General features: G+C 39.4%; 1 protein-coding gene across 1 annotated transcript in view; it reads left to right on the top strand.

Annotated features, from left to right (window-relative positions):
- The window catches only part of ARHGAP10 (Rho GTPase activating protein 10), a 328,476-nt gene that overhangs the window by 191,342 nt on the left and 115,504 nt on the right, over positions 1–21,630 (top strand). Inside the window, exons 14-15 of the mRNA XM_082838763.1 lie at positions 6,517–6,591; positions 12,941–13,028. Of these exons, the coding sequence (XP_082694889.1) occupies positions 6,517–6,591; positions 12,941–13,028 (163 nt within the window). The remainder of the gene's footprint in view (positions 1–6,516; positions 6,592–12,940; positions 13,029–21,630) is intronic.

The following is a 21,630-nucleotide window of genomic DNA, read 5'->3' as shown; positions in this document are numbered from 1 at the left end:
ATGTTCCAGTTTGAGCCTTACTTTTTTATACTGTTATATCTATTTTTTTCTTTTTAAAACATTTTTTAAAAATTTCATATTGGAGTATAGTTGATTTACAATGCTGTATTATTTTTTGTAGTTATAAATAACCCTTTTTGTCTTTTCATTTTCTTTCCACATCTCTTTACTAACCAATCATCAGCTTATCAATTACTGATTCAGTTTATTTATTAGTTTATTCAGTTTCTTTGTTAAATGTATACCATGGGCTCTCGGGCACAGACTCTGCTCCTGAAGCCAAAAATGTTCTTTCCAAAAGTCTTTCCTAAAGACTTTCTGGCTGGGTTAGTCCCAAGTTGCTCTCTGTTTTCATTTTAATTCTCTTTTAAATTTTACCCTATGTGTTCACTTTATTCTAACTCAGTGCCTAAAATATAGTAAGTCCTCAATACTTTTTATGAAATTAACAGGAAATTAAGTGTGATATAATTTCTAGCCTGTTATCTTCTCACTTCTTTCCAACTTCTCCTTCCTTTCATTTTATATTCTTCTTCTCCCTGTTTGCCTTTCCTGTGTGCGAGTTTTAATTACCTGTCTTCTCTCTTCTGCTTCCTTAACTCCAAATGGCACTGTGTTTTCTTCTTACTTCATTGACTTGTCAGTTGAGTCCCTCCAGCCTTTACCTCCACCTCTGTTGTTTAATGGAATTTATCAACCCTCTAAAACTTTTTTTTTTTCCTTTTGCTTGTAATTTTTTTTTCTTGTCTCAAAGTATCTTCTTTTTTCTTTTGATTCTCCAGCCCACCTACAAGGACCTCTGGTTGCCCACTGGGGTTCCTGAGTTCCAGGCAGCTGTTTTCTGGAGCTGAACGGACCCTCTGGGTCTGGTAGCATCATTTGGGTTTGGAGAAGGAAACAGTGAGGCAGAGATGATGATGAAACTCATTTCTACTTCTCGCCCCTCTCCTCAAGGGAGATGTGGGCAGTGCTTAGTGACAGCACTGTGTGAGATTGGAGGAGGCAGGTGGTGGGAAGGAAGGCACGTTTGATATCACCTTGGCCGCTTTGCCCAGGGACAGCTGTCATCAGCTGCTTGTCAGTGAACTTGAGAGCACTTACCTTGCCTTTACTACCAATCAGAACCAATCTTATAAATTAAAAGAAAAAAAATCCTTGGGCCTATAAACACTTTGACCCAATTATAGATTTTTGTTAAAAGTTAAAGAGTATTGTGGTAATGATACCTGTCAGTAAGCTTTGGTATGCCGAAAAAGTTTTAATACCTTGGATTTTTAAAAAAATATTTTATGGGAGTACGGTAGATTTATAATGCTGTGTTAGTTTCAGGTGTACAGCAAAGTGATTCAGTTATAAATTTAGCCACTCTTTTTTAGATTCTTTTCCCATATAGGCCATTACAGAGTATTGAGTAGAGCTCCATGGGCTCTACAGTAGGTCCTTATTAGTTATCTATTTTATATGTAATAGTGTGTATATGGCAATCTCAATCTTCCAATTTATCCCCTTCCCCTCCACCTTACCCACTGGTAACCATAGTTTGTTTTCTACATCTGTAACTCTGTTTCTGTTTTGTAGATAAGTTAGTTTGTACCCTTTTTTTTAGATTCCACATATAAGTGATATCATATGATAGTTATCTTTCTCTGTTTGACTTACTTCACTCATTATGACAGTCTCTAGGTCCATCCATGTTGCTGCAAATGGCCTTATTTCGTTCTTTTTTATGGCTGAGTAATATTCCATTGTACATATTACTACATCTTTATCCATTCATCTGTCAGTGGACATTGAGGTTGCTTCCATGTCCTGGCTATTGTAAATAGTGCTGCATTGAACATTGGGGTGCATGTATCTTTTCGAATTATGGTTTTCTCTGGATATATGCCCAGGATTGGGATTGCTGGATCATATGGTAGCTCTATTTTTAGTTTTTTAAGGAACCTCCATACTGTTCTCCATAGCAGCTGTATCAATTTACATTCCCACCAACAGTGTAGGAGGGCTCCCTCTTCTCCACACCCTCTCCAGAATTTATCGTTTGTAGATTTTTTTGATGTTGGCCATTCTGATTGGTGTGAGGTGATACCTCACTGTAGTTTTGATTTGCATTTTTCTAATAATTAGTGATGTTGAGCATCTTTTCATGTGCTTTTAGCCATCTGTATGTCTTCTTTGGAGAAATGTTTATTTAGATCTTCTGCCCATTTTTTGATTGGGTTGTTTGTTTTTCTGATATTGAGCTTCATGAGCTATTTGTATATTTTGGAGATTAATCCCTGTCACTTGCTTCATTTGCGAATATTTTCTCCCATTCTGAGGGTTGTCTTTTCGTTTTGTTTATTAATACCTTGGATGTTAAAGTTTTTAGTTCTTAAGTGTAATGTCTGGTTTGGGCCAAGTTCAATCTGTATCTGTAGTTGTAAAATAATTTCAAGTCAAATCAACCTAGCTATACCTATTCTGTACTCAGTTATTCTATGCAAGGCACTGTGAAAGCTATTAAAAATAAACAAACGAAAAAAGTCCAAATCAAGGTTAACCTAATATCTTTCCAGGTAATATCTCTATGTATTTGGGGAGAAAAGGAAGAACACAGGTCCACAATTCTTTTTTTTCTTTAACAATTTATTTATTTTTAATTTTTTTGGCTGCGTCGGGTCTTGGTTGTGTCACGTGGGCTCTCTTGTTGAGGCACGCAAGCTCAGTAGTTGTGGTGCGTGAGCTTAGTTAGCTGTCGCGCGGCGTGTGGGATCTTAGTTCCCCAAACAGGGATCGAACCCACATCTCCTGCACTGGAAGGTGGATTCTTTACTACTGGACCACCAGGGAAGTCCCAGAGTCCACGATTCTTAATCTGAAACTTCTGAGGTGGACGTGTTTGAGCAAAGGCAATATGGGACATATACTGTCCCATGTTTAACGTCTTCAGATAGGTTTGGGGTGGAAACTATTTTTAACATAGTGACATATGAATATTCATGCTGAGTGGGGAAAAATACAGACCTAAATAACCTGATGTCAGGTCAGGCATTCAGATTTTTGATTTTGGCAACTGTGAATAGCAGAATGTGGACTTGTTTTAAAATGTGATCAGGTGTTAAAAGAAAATAATTACGAGTCACATTCAGAAAAAGGGAATATCAGAGGGTGTGGAGAAAAAGGAACCCTCCTACGTTGTTGGTGGGAATGTAAATTGGTACACCCACTATGGAGAACAGGATAGAGTTTCCTTAAAAAAACTAAAAATAGAGCTACCATATGATCCTGCAATCCCACTCCCAGGCATATATCTGGAAAAGACAAAGACTCTAATTCAAAAAGATGCCTGCACCCCAAGGTTCATAGCAGCACTGTTTATAGTAGCCAAGACATGGAAGCAATCTAAATGTCATCAACAGATGGATAAAGAAAATGTGGTGTGTATATATATATACACACATATATATATATACAATGGACTATTACTCAGACGTAAAAAAGAATGAAATAATGCTATTTACAGCAACATGATAGACCTAGAGATTATCATAGTAAATGAAGCAAGTCAGACAAAGACAAGTATCATACAATATCACTTATATGTGGAATCTAAAATATGATACAAGTGAAGTTATTTACAGAAACAGACTCATAGACACAGAAACAAACTTAGGTTTACCAAAGGAGATAGTGGCGGCGGTGGGGGAGAGACATTAGGAGTCTGGGATTAACAGATACACGCTGCTGTATATAAATTAGGTAAACAACAAGGACCTACTGTGGAGCACAGCAAACTATAGTCAATATCTTGTAATAACCTATAACGGAAAAGAATCTGAAAAAGAATAGATATAGACACATATATACTCACACAGATATGTATAGCTGAATCACTTTGCCATACAGTTGAAACTAACACAACACTGTAAATTAACTACACTTCAATAGAAAAAATGGTGAGAAAAGAATATGTAAGTTCAAAACAGATAAAAATTTTAATAAAAGGGAATATCACTGTGGGTGGTGACAGAAAAGGTGGGATTTTTTTCTGATTTGAAGGTCTGGATGGGACTTCACCTTGCTCACTGTCGACTCTTGGGCAACTAGAATCACACCTGCCATGTATTTGGTGAATATATATTTGGCAGATGAGTTATTAATGAAGAGAAGGGGAAGAACTTCCCCATCAGAGGAGATGGGGATGAATTTGATAGTCAGCGGTCTGCTCTGATTGAAGACGAATACTCTGCAATAAATGTGGGTAGGTGAGGTGGGACCCCTTATGGGGAGTTACGTGTCTGTGCCTTACACATGCTTCTTCAGCTGAGGAATTCGGATTGGATCTGATGACTTTAACTTTTAAATGGGGATGGGAGAGACCTAAAGGTAATCAAAGTGGCTTGAAAAATAGAAAGTAGAAAAAACGATGGTGTTCAGAATGGATTCTGGTTGTGTGTATGTCCCTGTAAGGATGCCCAACATGCAGGCATCAAATTGGAGGCCATGCTGAAGAAGCAGAGATTAGTCCAGAGTGTGAAGAAAATGCAGAGATTGCGATCTGTTGCATTTGGAAAGTGACAGGAAGTCAAAGAAAATTTTCAAAATTCTAATACTTGGTGATGAGAAGTGCTGATCCCTTTGGCTGATAGGGGAAATATGGAAGAGAAGTTGGAGAGGATATATGAATCGTATGACTTGGCGTATTGATTGGTTTATATTCTTCAAATCTGTTTATATGATGTCTTTTGTATGTCATGTGTGTGTTCATAGATGTAAAATTTGTCCCAAGTCCCTAGTCCAGAGCTTTTAAGGACAGTGTAACAAGAAACAGTAAATCCTACATGACTTGAGTGCATGTGTTCTAGGTGCCGTTTCCAAGCTGCTTTTATAGGAGGTTTATTTAAATTTCATGTTAAAAAAGGAAAAACTGTGTTGAGTAGCATTAGTTCCCCCTTGTACCTTTCATTACGCATTAGCAATGAACTCTCCTTCTCTCGGGTTGATGAATTGGAACTTGATCTATTACCTGATAGTAATTACCAGCACAGAGTGATGATTATTGCTGAAGTAACATTCTTATGTCATTTCTCTTTGTATGTCGGGCACTTCTCAGAGGGCACGTTTGTTTGCAGCATATGACTTGCTCTTTTGGCTTCTGGCTTTGAGGCCACTATTTTAGGTTTCTTAAATAGAGTAGTATTGACAAAAATCCTCTGGTATTTAAAATTCTCTGGACATGGTCTTCTAGCCTGTAGGAGACAGAAGGAGTGGGCTGTGGCTGGTGTTTTCTCCTCCAGCAGGCTCAAGCTCTGATTTTTGTGTTTCTTGACAGTTTCTTTTTTTTTCCCAACTCCTGGCAGGGCTGACCTGCATCTTCCTCTGCTCTTGGAGTCAGTGTTTCCCATCATGAAGGTGCCTCTCTGCTACTTTGATTCTTGAGCCTTCTTAATAGTCTTGTGTAGGCTGAAGGGCCAGCCTTTCCTCTTCTGGTCCTTTGAGCTCTCTAGAGACAATCGAGAGAGAAGGTGTGTCTGTTTTGCTGGGGCTGCCGTAATCAAGTACCACAGACTGGGTGGCTTAAGCAACAGAAGTTTATTTTCGCAGAGTTCTCGGGGCTAGAGATCCGAGACAGGGTGTCCGCAGGGCTGGTTTCTTCTGAGGACCCCTCTCCACGGCTTGTGGATGGCCATCTTCTCCCTGTGTTTTCACACTGTCTTCCTTCCGTTTGCATCTGTGGCCTGATCTCTGCTTATAAAGATACCAGTCATATTGGATTAGGGCCCACCCTCATGACCTTGTTTTAACTTAACCCCTTCTTTTAAAGACCTTAGTTCCGGAAACAGTCACATTCTGAGATACTGGGGGTTAGGACTTCAACATATGAATTCTGGGGGACACAATTCAGCAAAGAACAGACGAATAGGACATTTCAGAAGCTTGAAACTGAGTAAGGAGAACGAAACAAAAGGCAGCCCAGTGAAGCAGCCTCTGATCCTCCTTTGGAGTCTCAGTGCTTCTTACTGGACAGTGCCTGTAATGGCTCTTAAAAAAACCCTGAACAAAACAAGTTTTGCTTTACTTTTGAGTGAGTGATTTCCATGGTCTTCAAGAATCGTCCACACAACGGTTTCTTCCTGTGTCCTAATCAGCACCATATTATTTTTAAAAGGCTAAAAGTTTTCAAGACAAATCTGAAGAATAAGTAAACATAGAAACATGAGAGGTGCCGTGCATCTTTGCAAATTGCATTGGTATGTGTGAGTACTACTTAATCAACTTTTTTTCATAACCACTGGCTCCTTACATTTTGGCCACCTGCAACAGTGTTTCAGGAGATCAACTTCCAACCATAAGTCATGAATACCAAGCTGCTAAGGCAAGTTGGTAAACACTCACTTTTGTCAAACGTTGTTTTTATAGGCAACAGGAATGCTGCTAACGTGAGTTAGCAAGGATTCTGAGTGCCACTGTTTGTTGACAGCTTTTCAGACTTGACTGTCTCATATTTGCTAACATTTCGTCTCTTCCAAATAGGTATAAACGACCAAGGATTGTACAGAGTTGTGGGGGTGAGTTCAAAGGTCCAGAGACTTCTGAGTATGTTGATGGGTATGCCTCTTTTCTAATCATTTTCCATGCATTGTTTGTTTATGTTCGTTGTCTTTGCAACTCAGTGTTTCATAGTAACGTAACTTGGGAATCCATCCTTTTCGTCTGCTGTCTTGGAGTCCTTTTCTCCTGAGCAGAGACAGTTGGCTCAGAGAAGTCGGTTAGCGTTTGCTCAGGTCCCCCTTACTAAGAAATGGAGGAAGAAAAGAAGGCAGCTCATGGGTGAACGTCTTCTACTGCTTGCTTCTCCCAGGGGAGTAGCAGCCAGGCCTCTGTGATTTGCATGGCTTCCAAATTGCCCGTCCAAAGTCTTGACAGTACATTTGGTTGCACAAGACCACTGGGACTCGCGCATTTTTCTGGAGCTTCCACAACTGTCACTCAACAGCAAGGGTCTGATTCTCAGGGATTCATTGGTATGCACAGTGGCTTGTTTGTAGTTTGCACCAGGCTGTTCTCCAGAACCATGCCTGCTCCATCTGTGCTGATAACACAGTGTTCTTTGGCATCGCAGACAAGAGGAAGCCAGAAAGTGAATTCATTTCATTACCCCAGACGTTATGTGAATGACAAAGCGCTTTTACATTACACTCTGCTGTCAGCTCAGTGCCACCTGTAAGAGGCCCTGCTCCTCCGCCCCCCATGACCCCAAAGCAGGCTGCCTCCTGGGGGGTGACGATAACTCATCAGGCTTGAGGGCCTGTGTGTCAAACCGATCTGTCATTATGACCTTGCTAAATATTAATTTATTTGATATCTCACTTTAATCAATATCAACAGGGCCCTCAGGTATTCTGTCAATGCATTTAAACCCGTCTGCATCTTAAAGCATTGTCGCAAAGACTTACTTTGAGCAAACATCAACCGAGCTGAATCAAATCAGCCGGGATGTTACGGATAGCGTTGCTTGTTTGGCTGCGTTTGAATTCAGGATTTAATAAGCAACAACTCTTTTCTGAGCTTATTAACCACAGGAAAAATGCCTCGTCATGACTTGGAGAGCCTTATTAGAATACATTCGCTTTCACGCGTTGTTTTCATTTTCTGCCTCTCTGGTTTGACTTGGGTATGCAGTTTTGGCAGTCAGATTTTCCTTTTTACCATTAGTGGGCTCCAAATGAAATAGACTCAGGTTGCCAGTGGTTCAGTAGCAGCTGGCAGGGTTTAATGGGACGACAGCATCTGCTTTTAGTTAATTTTAAAATTAGAAACACTTCTCTCATTTCCAAGATGGTGTTATGGTGATTAGAACTGGAAGACTCTGTTAGTATCAGAAAGGGAGAAAGGCTGAAAGGCACACTTGGCAGTGAATCGGTTATAAGGACGATAGCTGTATTTTATTATCTTCTCATTCATGTTCAAGGGCAGCTCAAACAAGCAGGTGTCCCTGTGGTCACCCTGAGGTGTTAAGCTGTCTCCAAATTTGTTCTTAAACTTAGAAAAACCATATGATCATCCACATCCCCGGACTTGGGTGGTACTTTCCTCTGCTCATGGGAAATGTCCCAAGACAGTTCTGAACTTGCAAGGTGCTTAAAATATCTAAACCCTCAAAAATTCATGACCTGGAAAACTGTTTTCACTTTCCGTGAGGCTCAGCGTAGAGAAGTCCAGGACACAAGCATGACACAACCTCATTTAAGCTGCTGGCAAAAAGAAATGCTGTGTTTTCAGTCATATCATTCTGCAATCAGAGGAAATTAGAGAATCGACACAAGGGAAAGATACTGACTTACTGTTTTCTTATTAAGTAATGCATTTAAGGGAACGGCACAGGATAAATTTATTTCACTTCATCTCTAAATAATTCCTAGTATGAATTTAAGATGGTCAGTCACAAATTTTGGATTTTTATTAGCGTTAATATCATTTTCTTGTTACTTTATGTTACCAACTCAAACTTCAGCTCTTAACGAAAGAGGTTTATTCACTATTTCCTAATGAATTTAAGATTACCTTAAGATGTTTCTTTCCTTTCTTCCTGATTCAGCAAGTGTTCAAATTGAACTAACTTACACCTCTTCCAAAAAAAGAATTTGAGTTTCTGAGTAGTTGTGTACACACTGTTCTGTAGATACTCATTTTCTACATTTCCCAACCTCTCTACATTGTTTCAAAGTTATGTATGTTTAAGAGAAAAAAATTGGGTGAGTCTGCCAGATTTTTAATTTTGCTCTTTTGTACCAATCTATTTTTTTTCCCTCCAGTAGACAATTAATTCTGATAATTTTGCCCATTTTTGGTACTAGGAGTTATTTTTTTTAAATTATTTATTTACTTTTAAAAACCAAAATTTTTTATTTTGAAATAATCTCTAGCCTGCAGAAAAATTGCAAGTAAACAGTACAATAGACTCCCATAATACCCCTTCCCCAGATTTACCAAGTTTTAACATTTTTAGGCAGTTATTTTTTAAAATTTCGATTCCTCCAGATAACGTTTATTTCAAATTTGAATTTTTTCTAAGTACTTTTTGTTTGGAATGTGTTTTTCTTTGCAGAAATGAAAAGTAACCTAACTTTTAAAAAATCTGAGATAAAGTTCCAAGTCGTTTTATATTTTTTGACAGGAACTTCTGTTCACTTTGGTTCTCTTTAGTTCTTGAGAGCTAATCATTTACTTTGCTATTATTTTTCCTTTATTGCCATTTTTACATAAAATATTTTTGTATTTAAAATATTTTCAGCATTCTTTAAATACTCCTGTGTAAAAGTTTGTGGTGATTTCTAAAAGAAGGATGCATGCTTAGTATCTTGCATGTTTTCTTCACTTGTGTCTCTACTGGGTGTGTTTTCATGACCTTCATGTTTAAAATTACAATAGAGAAAAATATTTCTCTCTGTTCTTCTTCTCCTTCCCCTTCCTGTTCTTCTTCTTCCCCTCCCCCATTCCTTTTTCTCGCTCCCCTTTCCTCCCCTGCCCCTTTCTTCTCTCCTCTCCGCCACACATGAAGTACTAATGGCAGCTGACCACCATTTGTACTCCTCCAGGTCAGGTAAAGGAGTGGGCAGCTGCCCTTCTCCCCTGGTGATGAGAGTTGTTTGCCTTCTTGGTCAGCTTCCATCCCTGGGGGCAGAAAGTAGTGGTCTGCTGGATTTTCCACCAGCCTCCTAGCTTTCCCTTGGACCAAGTTTCTTAAGGTTCCACAAGAACATGCCCCAGTGAGCAATTACATTCCTTCCCTTTACAGGTGTTTTTCTTTTCCTTCTTTTTTTTTTTTTTTTTATTAGAAACTTGAAGCAATTGGGGAAGGCAGGGAGAAATAGCAGATGAGGTGTCTTTGGGTGAGTCACGGTGTTTTAGTAAGTGGGGTGAAAATGTAACAGATGAATTATCGCAATTGGTGGGTTGGAACTCTGCCGAGTTAGAATTGTCCTGTGTTCTTCCTTCTTCTCCTTCTTTGGAATGAAAGCATCAGAGCAGGGAAGGGAAAGTGCTGGGAAAATGTGGTGGTAGCTTGTGTGTGCTGGTGAATTTTCTGTTTGTTTCTAAATTTAATTTGTAAAAACAGCTGGATGATTTTATTTTAAGACAGAGAACCATAGAAAGCCAGAAATCAGACTAATTTAGGGGAGTTTTGCTATAAACATATTACCATGTTTACTTTGTTTGTAGGACTTTTCACAAAGATTGAGGGAAAAAGTAAACTAATGTAGCTGAAAAAGATTCTGATTTTGGATTATAAAGAATATTCTCCAAACTCATTCAATCACTGGGCGTCTCTAAGTACTTTAGACTGGGACCCAAGTCAGTGTCGAGTAGGGTGCCAGCGCGTTGGGCTGGGCTGAAAGTTTCCGGTTTCAAAAAAATGACCCCTGGTTATAGAATTATGAAGCATTTACCGAAATAAAAAGTCAACTATTTGTATCTCTGTTCATTAGTTTAGGTTTTAAACCAATCCACGAGGTGTAGTGTTCCTTGGCCAGAAAGGAAACAGAATTTCTACCTTATTTATGGTAGAACATATATTCTGATTGAACACTCTTAAATGCATTTTTAAGTTTGAATCCCAAATAAGTTATTAACAAATTTACCTAGTCCCAGTGTATCCACGGATTGTTAAGAGCTGCTAGGGATGATTGAGTTATTTGAAAACAGTGAAAATTTAATAGAGGATTAGTACCATAGACATTATGTAGTCATTGGCTTCCCATGTGACAGCTCCTTTTTATTCCATGAATTCAAAGGATGGCTTATTTTTTCATATAAAGACTATGGTTCTCAAAATATAGAATGATCATTTGGTCAAAAGCTGAAAATAAAAGATTTCCTTTAGAAGCCTCCTGGATTTTAAAATGGTGATTTGCTGGTAGCAAGTTGATTGAAAATGTTATCTGACTTGTATGAGATTTAAATAATTGACTTAATGACAGAGAGAATATTCAGTTACTGCAGTAATTGGTTGGCAAAGCCTTTAGAACAGAATTATTTAGTCCTAGTTATAAAGGATTGCACCTTTAATCAGGGTGCTTAATTTGATTTCTTGAATGTATCTGTGGCTTGTCTGACAAACTCAGTAACAAATGAGTTCTGAACTGTAGGAACCGATCAAAATGTAATCAGTGTCAATTGCCATTGTTGTGGTTTATTGCATATTGCTGTCAGTTGCTGTAATCAAGAGCTGTTGAAGTGCTTTGAAAAGTTTCCAGACTTTTGAGTAATCGACTTCATGTATCTGATGTTACGGCTGTGAAATAAACTTCACTTCCTGTTTTACTTTATTTTCAAAAAGTTTGAGAAATAACATTACATTGTCACCCATCCTTTCCCATGCCGAAGCCTCAAACTTTTTAAGTGACATGCATGACTTAACATGGTGGTCCCATTTGGACAGGATTTTCTTTTTGAACTTTAGTTTGAAAAGGGTATACTAACAAGTTTCCTTCTGTATATAGACAAATACAGTGTAAGGGAGGAAAAAATACCTGAAACGACTAGTTTTCTGGGGGGGTCTTAGTTGAAACATCATTCTGGAGTGAGGGAGAAGTAAGTGTTTTCCACAAATCTCTTATTTTCTCCTTTGTGTGATTGGAGCGTAGAAACTCACTCCAGTTTCTTTTGATTGTTTGATGTCTTTCATCATAAGCCATTTACTGCTCCCTCCCGAGGGTAGGTACCACCACTGAGCGCTTATACTTTTGGTGACTCAGCTGTGGTAATTACCCACTCATTTGATGATTTATGGAAATCTGCGTACATTCCTGATTTGCTTTGATGCTCTCAGTAGTTCCACGAGAGCGTGTACGTTATCTCCGTCGTGCACATGAAGAGCTGAAGTTCAGAGAGGTTTGGAGCTGACTTGTTGGGGTGGTGAGACTGGTCAGGGCTGAGGCGGGATTGAAGCCCAGGTGTGTGTCCCTTGCTGCACGCTCCTCCCTGCTGCCAGGTCACGGCCAAGTGCAGTAGCCCAGGCTCACAAGGCTCGGAGATGCCACCACACTCGGAATGCTTGCCTTTCCCACTATCCTTTCCTTTTATTTCAACCAGGGTTGACTTTTTCCTTTACAGAACTAATTGCGCTGCCCTCCTCCTCCTTCAACTCTTCTACTTCTTCTTTTTTTTAGTGCCTGTTTTACATCTTTTTTAGAGTTTACTAGATATTTGAAAGGGCATTTGTAAGAAATGCATCATTAACATACTTTTAGGACAAAGAAAACTAATTTAGAATGAATGTCAGACATGTTACATAGAGGCTTCCAGTAAATATTTCTTGGTTGAGTGTATAGATTGTAACGTTAATGTGAAAGATTACCCATGAAAGACTTTTTAAGTTTATGTGTCATTTCTGTTTTGGTTGATCATGTATTAGTCTTCAGAAAGATAATATGATGAGTATAAACCTTAGAAGTGTGGGACCAGACTCCCCATCCTTTGCCCCCACTGACTTTCTTGTTCTTCTAATAGGAATTTTGCCATTAAGGGTACTGCCTGTTTCCCCTGTCATGACACAGTGTGATAGCAATCGTGCCACCTGAAACAAGTTCAAATGTATAGCCACTGCAAAGTGCCACATGCTGTAAGCCATGGCTACTGAGTAGTACCTTCTAATAAGAGTAGCAGTAGTAATAATAATAGCTGTACATGCTTTGCAGTTATGAATATTTAAATGCTCTGTCCAGTTCTCCCCTACTCCCAGCCCAACCCTTACCCTTTTACTTCGATCTTCACTACAGATTTTCTGAAGTGCGAGAAATGTCTGATAAAAGAATATGGCTTATAATATGATAAGAAATTAGATGTAATGTTTTTATAGGAAACCACAGAATTCAATATTTGTGGTTTGGCTGTTTAAAGATGAGCCATTTGGTCAAGGTTTGAATTATGTTTTTCTTCCTTGCTTGCTCACCAGATGTGAAAACCTGCAATGAGGTGGACCTGGAGAATTCTATAGATTGGGAAGTGAAGACAATAACGAGTGCCCTGAAACAGTATTTGAGGTGAGCTCCTCTCGGTAGTGGGGCGGGGGAAGAGCGGACTGTTTGGGTGTTTAACACACAGCAAACGCAGACTCCGAACATGCATCTCAAAAGTCAAACCTTATGAGAAAGGAGAACGTTTATGAGGTACCTAATGATGTCCCAGGAAGTGTGGGACATAGTCAGTGAACATCAGTTGAGAGATAAATTGCAACAGAACAGACCTGGAATAGACTTGGGTTTTGAAATAGAGTCTATTGTGGATGTGAGTTTTTGGAATTAAATGCTCTGAAACAGTAAGGAAGAAGGCTGTTTATTACGTTCATTGAATCTTTTCTTTATGTTGTGGGCTAAAATGAAGACGTTTTCGTTTGAGTGTAAACCATGTGAACTTAAAGGATTATAATGATGACATACATATACCGAGCGATTTGAAAAGAAGTTTACTTGATGAGGTTTTTTATTTTTTTTTAAGATAAACTTTGAGTTTTATATTTACTATAGGAAGTATCTAGGACTAGAGCTTGAAAAGCTTCAGCATTTCTTTGAGCATTCACCTTTCTTGAGAAAAGAAAGGAAATGAATGATCACAAAGCTTGAGGATAGATGAAGGACAAGTACACGGAGTAAGGGAATGGAAAACAGTCACGACTGTAATTCTTAGGCTGTGGGTCTGCTGGGGACTTTGCTTTTTGCCTGGCAGACAAATGGCACTGCTCCCCCATCATCAGTTCTTTTCAACCAACCCACAGGATTGATTTTCAGGTAAATACTATTTGGGTTCCAACAAGCACATTAGAATCAACTTATATTACATATTTTGTGTTTTAAAAAATTTGTATATTTTAAAAATTTCAAATTTATACAAGCGGAGAGATGAGTATAATGACTCCTCATGGCCCCATTATCCTGCTCTTCAGTTTTCAACATTCGACACTTCTTGTTTCATTAGTCTCTCTACTGCCACTTTTTGGAATAATACTTTAAAGATTTTCTGAAACGTATTGCTGCACTCATAAATACTTGAGTGCATATCTCAAAAAAGGTAAGGACTTAAAAAAAGGACGTTACAGAAAAGACAAAAAGAATATAATTATCATACCTAACAAAATGCGTATGATGCAGTACTCAATCTGTGTTCCATTTTTACAGATTTTTTTTTCAAAAACGTATTTTAATGTTTGTTTTAATTCCTTCAGGATTTCAACACTGTCAGCACATTTCATTTGGTTGGTACGTTTTAAGTCGTTTTTCATTTGTGCAGTCCCCTCCCTCTACCCCGCCCCCCCAGCATTTAATTTGTTGATGAACCTGAGTCATTTTTACTCTTTTTTTTTTTTTTTTTTTTTTTTTTTTGCGGTACGCGGGCCTTTCACTGTTGTGGCCTCTCCCGTTGCGGAGCGCAGGCTCAGCGGCCATGGCTCACGGGCCCAGACGCTCTGCGGCATGTGGGATCTTCCCGGACCGGGGCACGAACCCGTGTCCCCTGCATCGGCAGGTGGACTCTCAACTACTGCGCCACCAGGGAAGCCCCTGAGTCATTTTTTAAAATAGAATTTTCCACATTTTAGATATGGCTGGTGGTATCCTCAGCTTTCTCTGTTATCTGTCATGTTTCCTATAAGCTAATAGTTAAGTCTATAGGCTTCGTTAGATTCACATTCGGCTTTTGTTTGTTTATTTATTGCAAGAATACATCATAGCAGTGCTGTATTCTTCCTGTTGTGTTATTACATCAGGAGGCCTGTGTTGTCCAGTTGGCCCACTTTTTAATGAAATTAACATTTATCAGTGGGTTCAGGTGTGTGTTACCTATTTTCAAGTATTTTATTTAAAGAAGATTTATTTTTTTACATCTTTATTGTAGTATAATTGCTTTACAGTGGTGTGTTAGTTTCTGCTTTATAGCAAAGAGAATCAGTTATACATATACATATGTTCCCATATCTCTTCCCTCTTGCATCTCCCTCCCTCCCACCCTCCCTATCCCACCCCTCTAGGTGGTCACAAAGCACTGAGCTGATCTCCCTGTGTTTTGCGACTGCTTCCCACTAGCTATCTATTTTACATTTGGTAGTATATATGTCCATGCCACTCTCTCACTTTGTCCCAGCTTACCCTTCCCCATCCCCATATCCTCAAGTCCATTCTTTGGTAGGTCTGTGTCTTTATTCCTGTCTTACCCCTAGGTTCTTCATAACATTTTTTTTTCCTGGATTCCATTTACATGTGTTAGCATACGGTATTTGTCTTTCTCTTTCTGACTTACTTCACTCTGTATGACAGACTCTAGGTCCATCCACCTCACTACAAATAACTCAATTTCGTCTCTTTTTATGGCTGAGTAATATTCCATTTTATATATGTGCCACATCTTCTTTATCCATTCTTCCGATGATGGACACTTAGGTTGCTTCCATCTCCTGGCTATTGTAAATAGAGTTGCAATGAACATTTTGGTACATGACTCTTTTTGAATTATGGTTTTCTCAGGGTATATGCCCAGTAGTGGGGTTGCTGGGTCATATGGTAGTTCTATTTGTAGTTTTTTAAGGAACCTCCATACTGTTCTCCATAGTGGCTGTACCAATTCACATTCCCACCAGCAGTGTAAGAGGGTTCCCTTTTCTCCACACCCTCTCCAGCATTTATTGTTTCTACATTTTTTGGTGATGGCCATTCTGACCAGTGTGAGAAGTTATCTCATTGTAGTTTTGATTTGCATTTCTCTAATGATTAATGATGTTGAGCATTCTTTCACGTGTTTGTTGGCAATCTGTATATCTTCTTTGGAGAAATGTCTATTTAGCTCCTCTGCCCATTTTTGGATTGTGTTGTTTGTTTTTTTGATATTGAGCTGCATTAGCTGCTTGTAAATTTTGGAGATTAATCCTTTGTCAGTTGCTTCATTTGCAAATATTTTCTCCCATTCTGAGGGTTGTTTTTTGGTCTTGTTTATGGTTTCCTTTGCTGTGCAAAAGCTTTTAAGTTTCATTAGGTCCTATTTGTTTATTTTTGTTTTTATTTCCATTTCTCTAGGAGGTGGGTCAAAAAGGATCTTGCTGTGATTTATGTCATAGAGTGTTCCACCTATGTTTTCCTCTAAGAGTTTGATAGTTTCTGGCCTTACATTTAGGTCTTTAATCCATTTTGAGCTTATTTTTGTGTATGGTGTTAGGGAGTGTTCTAATTTGATACTTTAACCTGTACCTGTCTGGTTTTCCCAGCACCACTTATTGAAGAGGCTGTCCTATCTCCACTGTACATTCCTGCCTCCTTTATCAAAGATAAGGTGACCCTATGTGCGTGGGTTTATCTCTGGGCTTTCTATCCTGTTACACTGATCTATATTTCTGTTTTTGTGCCAGTACCATACTGTCTTTTTTTTTTTTTTAACATCTTTATTGGAGTATAATTGCTTTACAATCGTGTGTTAGTTTCTGCTTTATAACAAAGTGAATCAGTTATACATATACATGTGTTCCCATATCTCTTCCCTCTTAGTACCATACTGTCTTGATTACTGTAGCTTTGTAGTATAGTCTGAAGTCAGGGAGCTTGTTTCCTCCAGCTCCATTTTTCGTTCTCAAGATTGCTTTGGCTATTCGGGGTCTTTTGTGTTTCCATACAAATTGTGAACTTTTTTGTTCCAGTTCTGTGAAAAATGCCATTGGTAGTTTGATAGGGATTGCACTGAATCCGTAGATTGCTTTGGGTAATAGAGTCATTTTCACAATGTTGATTCTTCCAATCCAAGAACATAGTATATCTCTCCATCTATTTGTATCATCTTTAATTTCTTTCATCAGTGTCTTATAATTTTCTGCATACAGGTCTTTTGTCTCCTTAAGTAGGTTTATTCCTAGATAGCTAGGTTTATTCCTAGAAATTTTACTCTTTTTGTTGCAGTGGTAAATGGAAGTGTTTTCTTAATTTCACTTACAGATTTTTCATCATTAGTGTATAGGAATGCCAGAGATTTCTGTGCATTAATTTTGTATCCTGCTACTTTACCAAATTCATTGATTAGCTCTAGTAGTTTTCTGGTAGCATCTTTAGGATTCTCTATGTATAGTTTCATGTCATCTGCAAACAGTGACACCTTTACTTCTTCTTTTCTGATTTGGATTCCTTTTATTTCTTCTCTGACTGCTGTGGCTAAAACTTCCAAAACTATGTTGAATAAGAGTGGTGAGAGTGGGCAACTTTGTCTTGTTCCTGATCTTAGTGGAAATGGTTTCAGTTTTTCACCATTGAGGAGAGTGCTGGCTGTGGGTTTGTCATATATGGCCTTTATTATGTTGAGGAAAGTTCCCTCTCTGCCTACTTTCTGCAGGGTTTTTATCATAAAAGGGTGTTGAATTTTGTTGAAAGCTTTCTCTGCATTTATTGAGATGATCATATGGTTTTTTTCCTTCAGTTTGTTAATATGGTGTATCACGTTGAGTGATTTGCGTATGTTGAAGAATTCTTGCATTCCTAGGATAAACCCCACTTGATCATGGTGTATGATCCTTTTAATGTGCTGCTGGATTCTGTTTGCTAGTATTTTGTTGAGGATTTTTGCATCTATGTTCCTCAGTGATATTGGCCTGTAGTTTTCTTTCTTTGTGACATCTTTGTCTGCTTTTGGTATCAGGGTGATGGTGGCTTCGTAGACTGAGTTTGGGAGTGTTCCTCCCTCTGCTATATTTTGGAATTTGAGAAGGATAGGTGTTAGCTCTTCTCTGAATGTTTGATAGAATTCACCTGTGAAGCCATCTGGTCTTGGGCTTTGGTTTTTTGGAAGATATTTGATCACAGTTTCAATTTCAGTGCTTGTGATTGGTCTGTTCATAGTTTCTCTTTATTCCTGGTTCAGTCTCAGAAGGTTGTATTTATCTAGGAATTTGTCCATCTCTTCCAGGTTGTACATTTTATTGGCATAGAGTTGCTTGTAGTAATCTCTCATGATCCTTTTTATTGCTTCAGTGTCAGTTGTTACTTCTCCTTTTTCATTTCTAATTCTATTGATTTGAGTCTTCTCCCTTTTTCTCTTGATGAGTCTGGCTAATGGTTTATCAATTTTGTTTATCTTCTCAAAGAACCAGCTTTTAGTTTTATTGATCTTTGCTATCATTTCCTTTATTTCTTTTTCATTTATTTCTGATCTGATCATTATGATTTCTTTCCTTCTGCTGAACTTGGGTTTTTTTTCTTCTTCTTTCTGTAATTGCTTTAGGTGCAAGGTTAGGTTGTTTATTTGAGATGTTTCCTGTTTCTTAAGGTAGGACTGTATTGCTATAAACTTCTCTCTTAGAACTGATTTTGCTGAATCCCATAGGTTTTGGGTTGTCGTGTCTCCATTGTCATTTGTTTCTAGGTATTTTCTGGTTTCCTCCTTGATTTCTTCAGTGATCACTTCGTTATTAAGTAGTGTATTGTTTAGTCTCCATGTGTTTGTATTTTTTACAGACCTTTTCCTGTAATTGATATCTAGTCTCATAGTGTTGTGGTCGGAAAAGATACTTGATACGACTTCAATTTTCTTAAATTTACCAAGGCTTGATTTGTGACCCAAGATATGATCTGTCATGGAGAATGTTCCATGAGCATTTGAGAAAAATGTGTATTCTGTTGTTTTTGGATGGAATGTCCTCTAAATATCAATTAAGTCCATCTTGTTTAATGTATCATTTAAAGGTTGTGTTTCCTTATTCATTTTCATTTTGGGTGATCTGTCCATTGGTGAAAGTGGGGTGTTTAAAGTCCCCTACTATGATTGTGTTACTGTCAGTTTCCCCTTTTATGGCTGTTAGTATTTGCCTTATGTATTGATGTGCTCCTATGTTGGGTGCATATATATTTACAATTGTTATATCTTCTTCTTGGATCGATCCCTTGATCATTATGTAGTGTCCTTCGTCTCTTGTAATAGTCTTTATTTTAAAGTCTATTTTGTCTGATATGAGAATTGGTACTCCCGCTTTCTTTTGATTTCCATTTTCATGGAATATCTTTTTCCATCCCCTCACTTTCAGTCTGTATGTGTCACTATGTCTGAAGTGGGTCTCTTGTAGACAGCATAAATATGGGTTTTGTTTTTGTATCCATTCAGCCAGTCTGTGTCTTTTGGTGGGAGCATTTAATCCATTTACATTTAAGGTAATTATCAATATGTATGTTCCTATTCCCACTTTCTTAATTGTTTTGGGTTTGTTATTGTAGGTCTTTTCCTTCTTTTGTGTCTCATCCTAGAGAAGTTCCTTTGGCATTTGTTGTAAAGCTGGTTTGGTGGTGCTGAACTCTCTCAGCTTTTGCTTGTCTGTAAAGGTTTTAATTTCTCCATCAAATCTGAATGAGATCCTTGCTGGGTAGAGTAATCTTGGTTGTAGGTTTTTCTCCTTCATCACTTTAAATATGTCCTGCCACTCCCTTTTGGCTTGCAAAGTTTCTGCTGAAAGATCAGCTGTTAACCTTATGGGGATTCCCTTGTGTGTTATTTGTTTTTTTTCCTTGCTGCTTTTCATATGATTTCTTTGTATTTAATTTTTGATAGTTTGATTAATATGTGTCTTGGCATGTTTCTCCTTGGATTTATCCTGTATAGGACTCTCTGTGCTTCCTGGGCTTGATTAACTATTTCCTTTCCCATATTAGGGAAGTTTTCGACTATAATCTCTTCAAATATTTTCTCAGTCCCTTTCTTTTTCTCTTCTTCTTATGGGGCCCCTATAATTCAAATGTTGGTGCATTTAATGTTGTCCCAGAGGTCTCTGAGACTGTCCTCAGTTCTTTACACTCTTTTTTGTTTATTCTGCTCTGCAGTAGGTTATTTCCACTATTTTATCTTCCAGGTCACTTATCCATTCTTCTGCCTCAGTTATTCTGCTATTGATCCCACCTAGAGTATTTTTAATTTCATTTATTGTATTGTTCATCATTGCTTGTTTCCTCTTTGGTTCTTCTAGGTCCTTGTTAAATGTTTCTTGCATTTTCTCTATTCTATTTCCAAGACTTGGGATCATCTTTACTATCATTATTCTGAATTCTTTTTCGGGTAGACTCCCTATTTCCTCTTCATTTGTTTGGTCTGGTGGGTTTTTATCTTGCTCCTTCATCTGCTGTGTGTTTTTCTGTCTTCTCATTTTGCTTATCTTACTGTGTTTGGGGTCTCCTTTTTGCAGGCTGCAGGTTCGTAGTTCCCGTTGTGTGCCTGTCCCCAGTGGCTAAGGTTGGTTCAGTGTGTTGGGTAGGCTTCCTGGTGGTGGGGACTAGTGCCCGTGTTCTGGTGGATGAGGCTGGATCCTGTCTTTCTGGTTGGCAGGTCCACGTGTGGTGGCGTGTTTGGGGTGTCTGTGGCCTTATGATTTTAGGCAGCCTCTCTGCTAATGGGTGGGGTTGCGTTCCTGTCTTGCTAGTTGTTTGGCAAAGGGTGTCCAGCACTGTAGCTTGCTGGTTGTTGAGTGAAGCTGGGTGCTGGTGTTGAGATGGAGATCTCTGGGAGATTTTCGCCGTTTGATATTACGTGGAGCTGGGAGGTCTCTTGTGGGCCAGTGTCCTGAATTCTGCTCTCCCACCTCAGAGGCACAGCCCTGACTCCTGGCTGGAGCATCAAGAGCCTTTCATCCACACGGCTCAGAATAAAAGGGAGAAAAAGTAGAAAGAAAGGGGATAAAATAAAATAAAGTTATTAAAATAAAAATAATTATTAAAAATTTTTTTTAAAGTAGAAAAAAAACGGATGGACAGAACCCTAGGAAAAATGGTGAAAGCAAAGCTATACAGACAAAATAACACACAGAACATACACATACACACTCACAAAAAGAGAAAAAGGGAAAATTATCATGTCTCCCAAAGTCCACCTCCTCACTTTGGGATGATTCGTTGTCTATTCAGGTATTCCAGAGATGCAGGTACATCAGGTTGATTGTGGAGCTTTAATCTGCTGCTCCTGAGGCTGCTGGGAGAGATTTCTCTTTCTCTTCTTTGCTCGCACAGCTCCCAGGTTCACCTTTGGATTTGGCCCCGCCTTTGCGTGTAGGTCGCCTGAGGGCGTCTCTTCACGCCCAGACAGGACGGGGTTAAAGGAGCCGCTGATTGGGGGCTCTGGCTCACTCAGGTCGGGGGGAGGGAGGGGTACGGATGCGGGGCGAGCCTGTGGCGGCAGAGGCCGGCGTGACGTTGCACCAGCCTGAGGCGCGCCGCACGTTCTCCCGGGGAAGTTGTCCCTGGATCATCACGGGGACCCTGGCAGTGGCGGGCTGCACAGGCTCCCCGGAGGGAGGTGTGGAGAGTGACGTGTGCTCACACACAGGCTTCTTGGTGGCGGCAGCAGCGGCCTTAGCGTCTCAGGCCCGTCTCTGGGGTCCGCGCTTTTAGCCGCGGCTCGTGCCCATCTCTGGAGCTCCTTTAAGGGGCGCTGTTAATCCCCTCTCCTCGCGCACCAGGAAACAAAGAGGGAGGAAAAAGTTTCTTGCCTCTTTGGCAGGTCCAGCCTTTTCCTCCGTACTCCCTCCCGGCTAACCGTGGCGCACTAACCCCCTTCAGGCTGTGTTCACGCCGCCAACCCCAGTCCTCTCCCGGCGCTCCGACCGAAGCCCGAGCCTCAGCTCCCAGCCCCGCCCGCCCCGGCGGGTGA

This window comes from Leucopleurus acutus (assembly GCF_964270905.1).
Source record: "Leucopleurus acutus genome assembly, chromosome: 4".
Classification (NCBI taxonomy): Eukaryota; Metazoa; Chordata; class Mammalia; order Artiodactyla; family Delphinidae; genus Leucopleurus; species Leucopleurus acutus.
The sequence above is the reverse complement of the archived record's forward strand: the minus strand, read 5'-3'. Positions and strand labels throughout refer to the sequence as shown.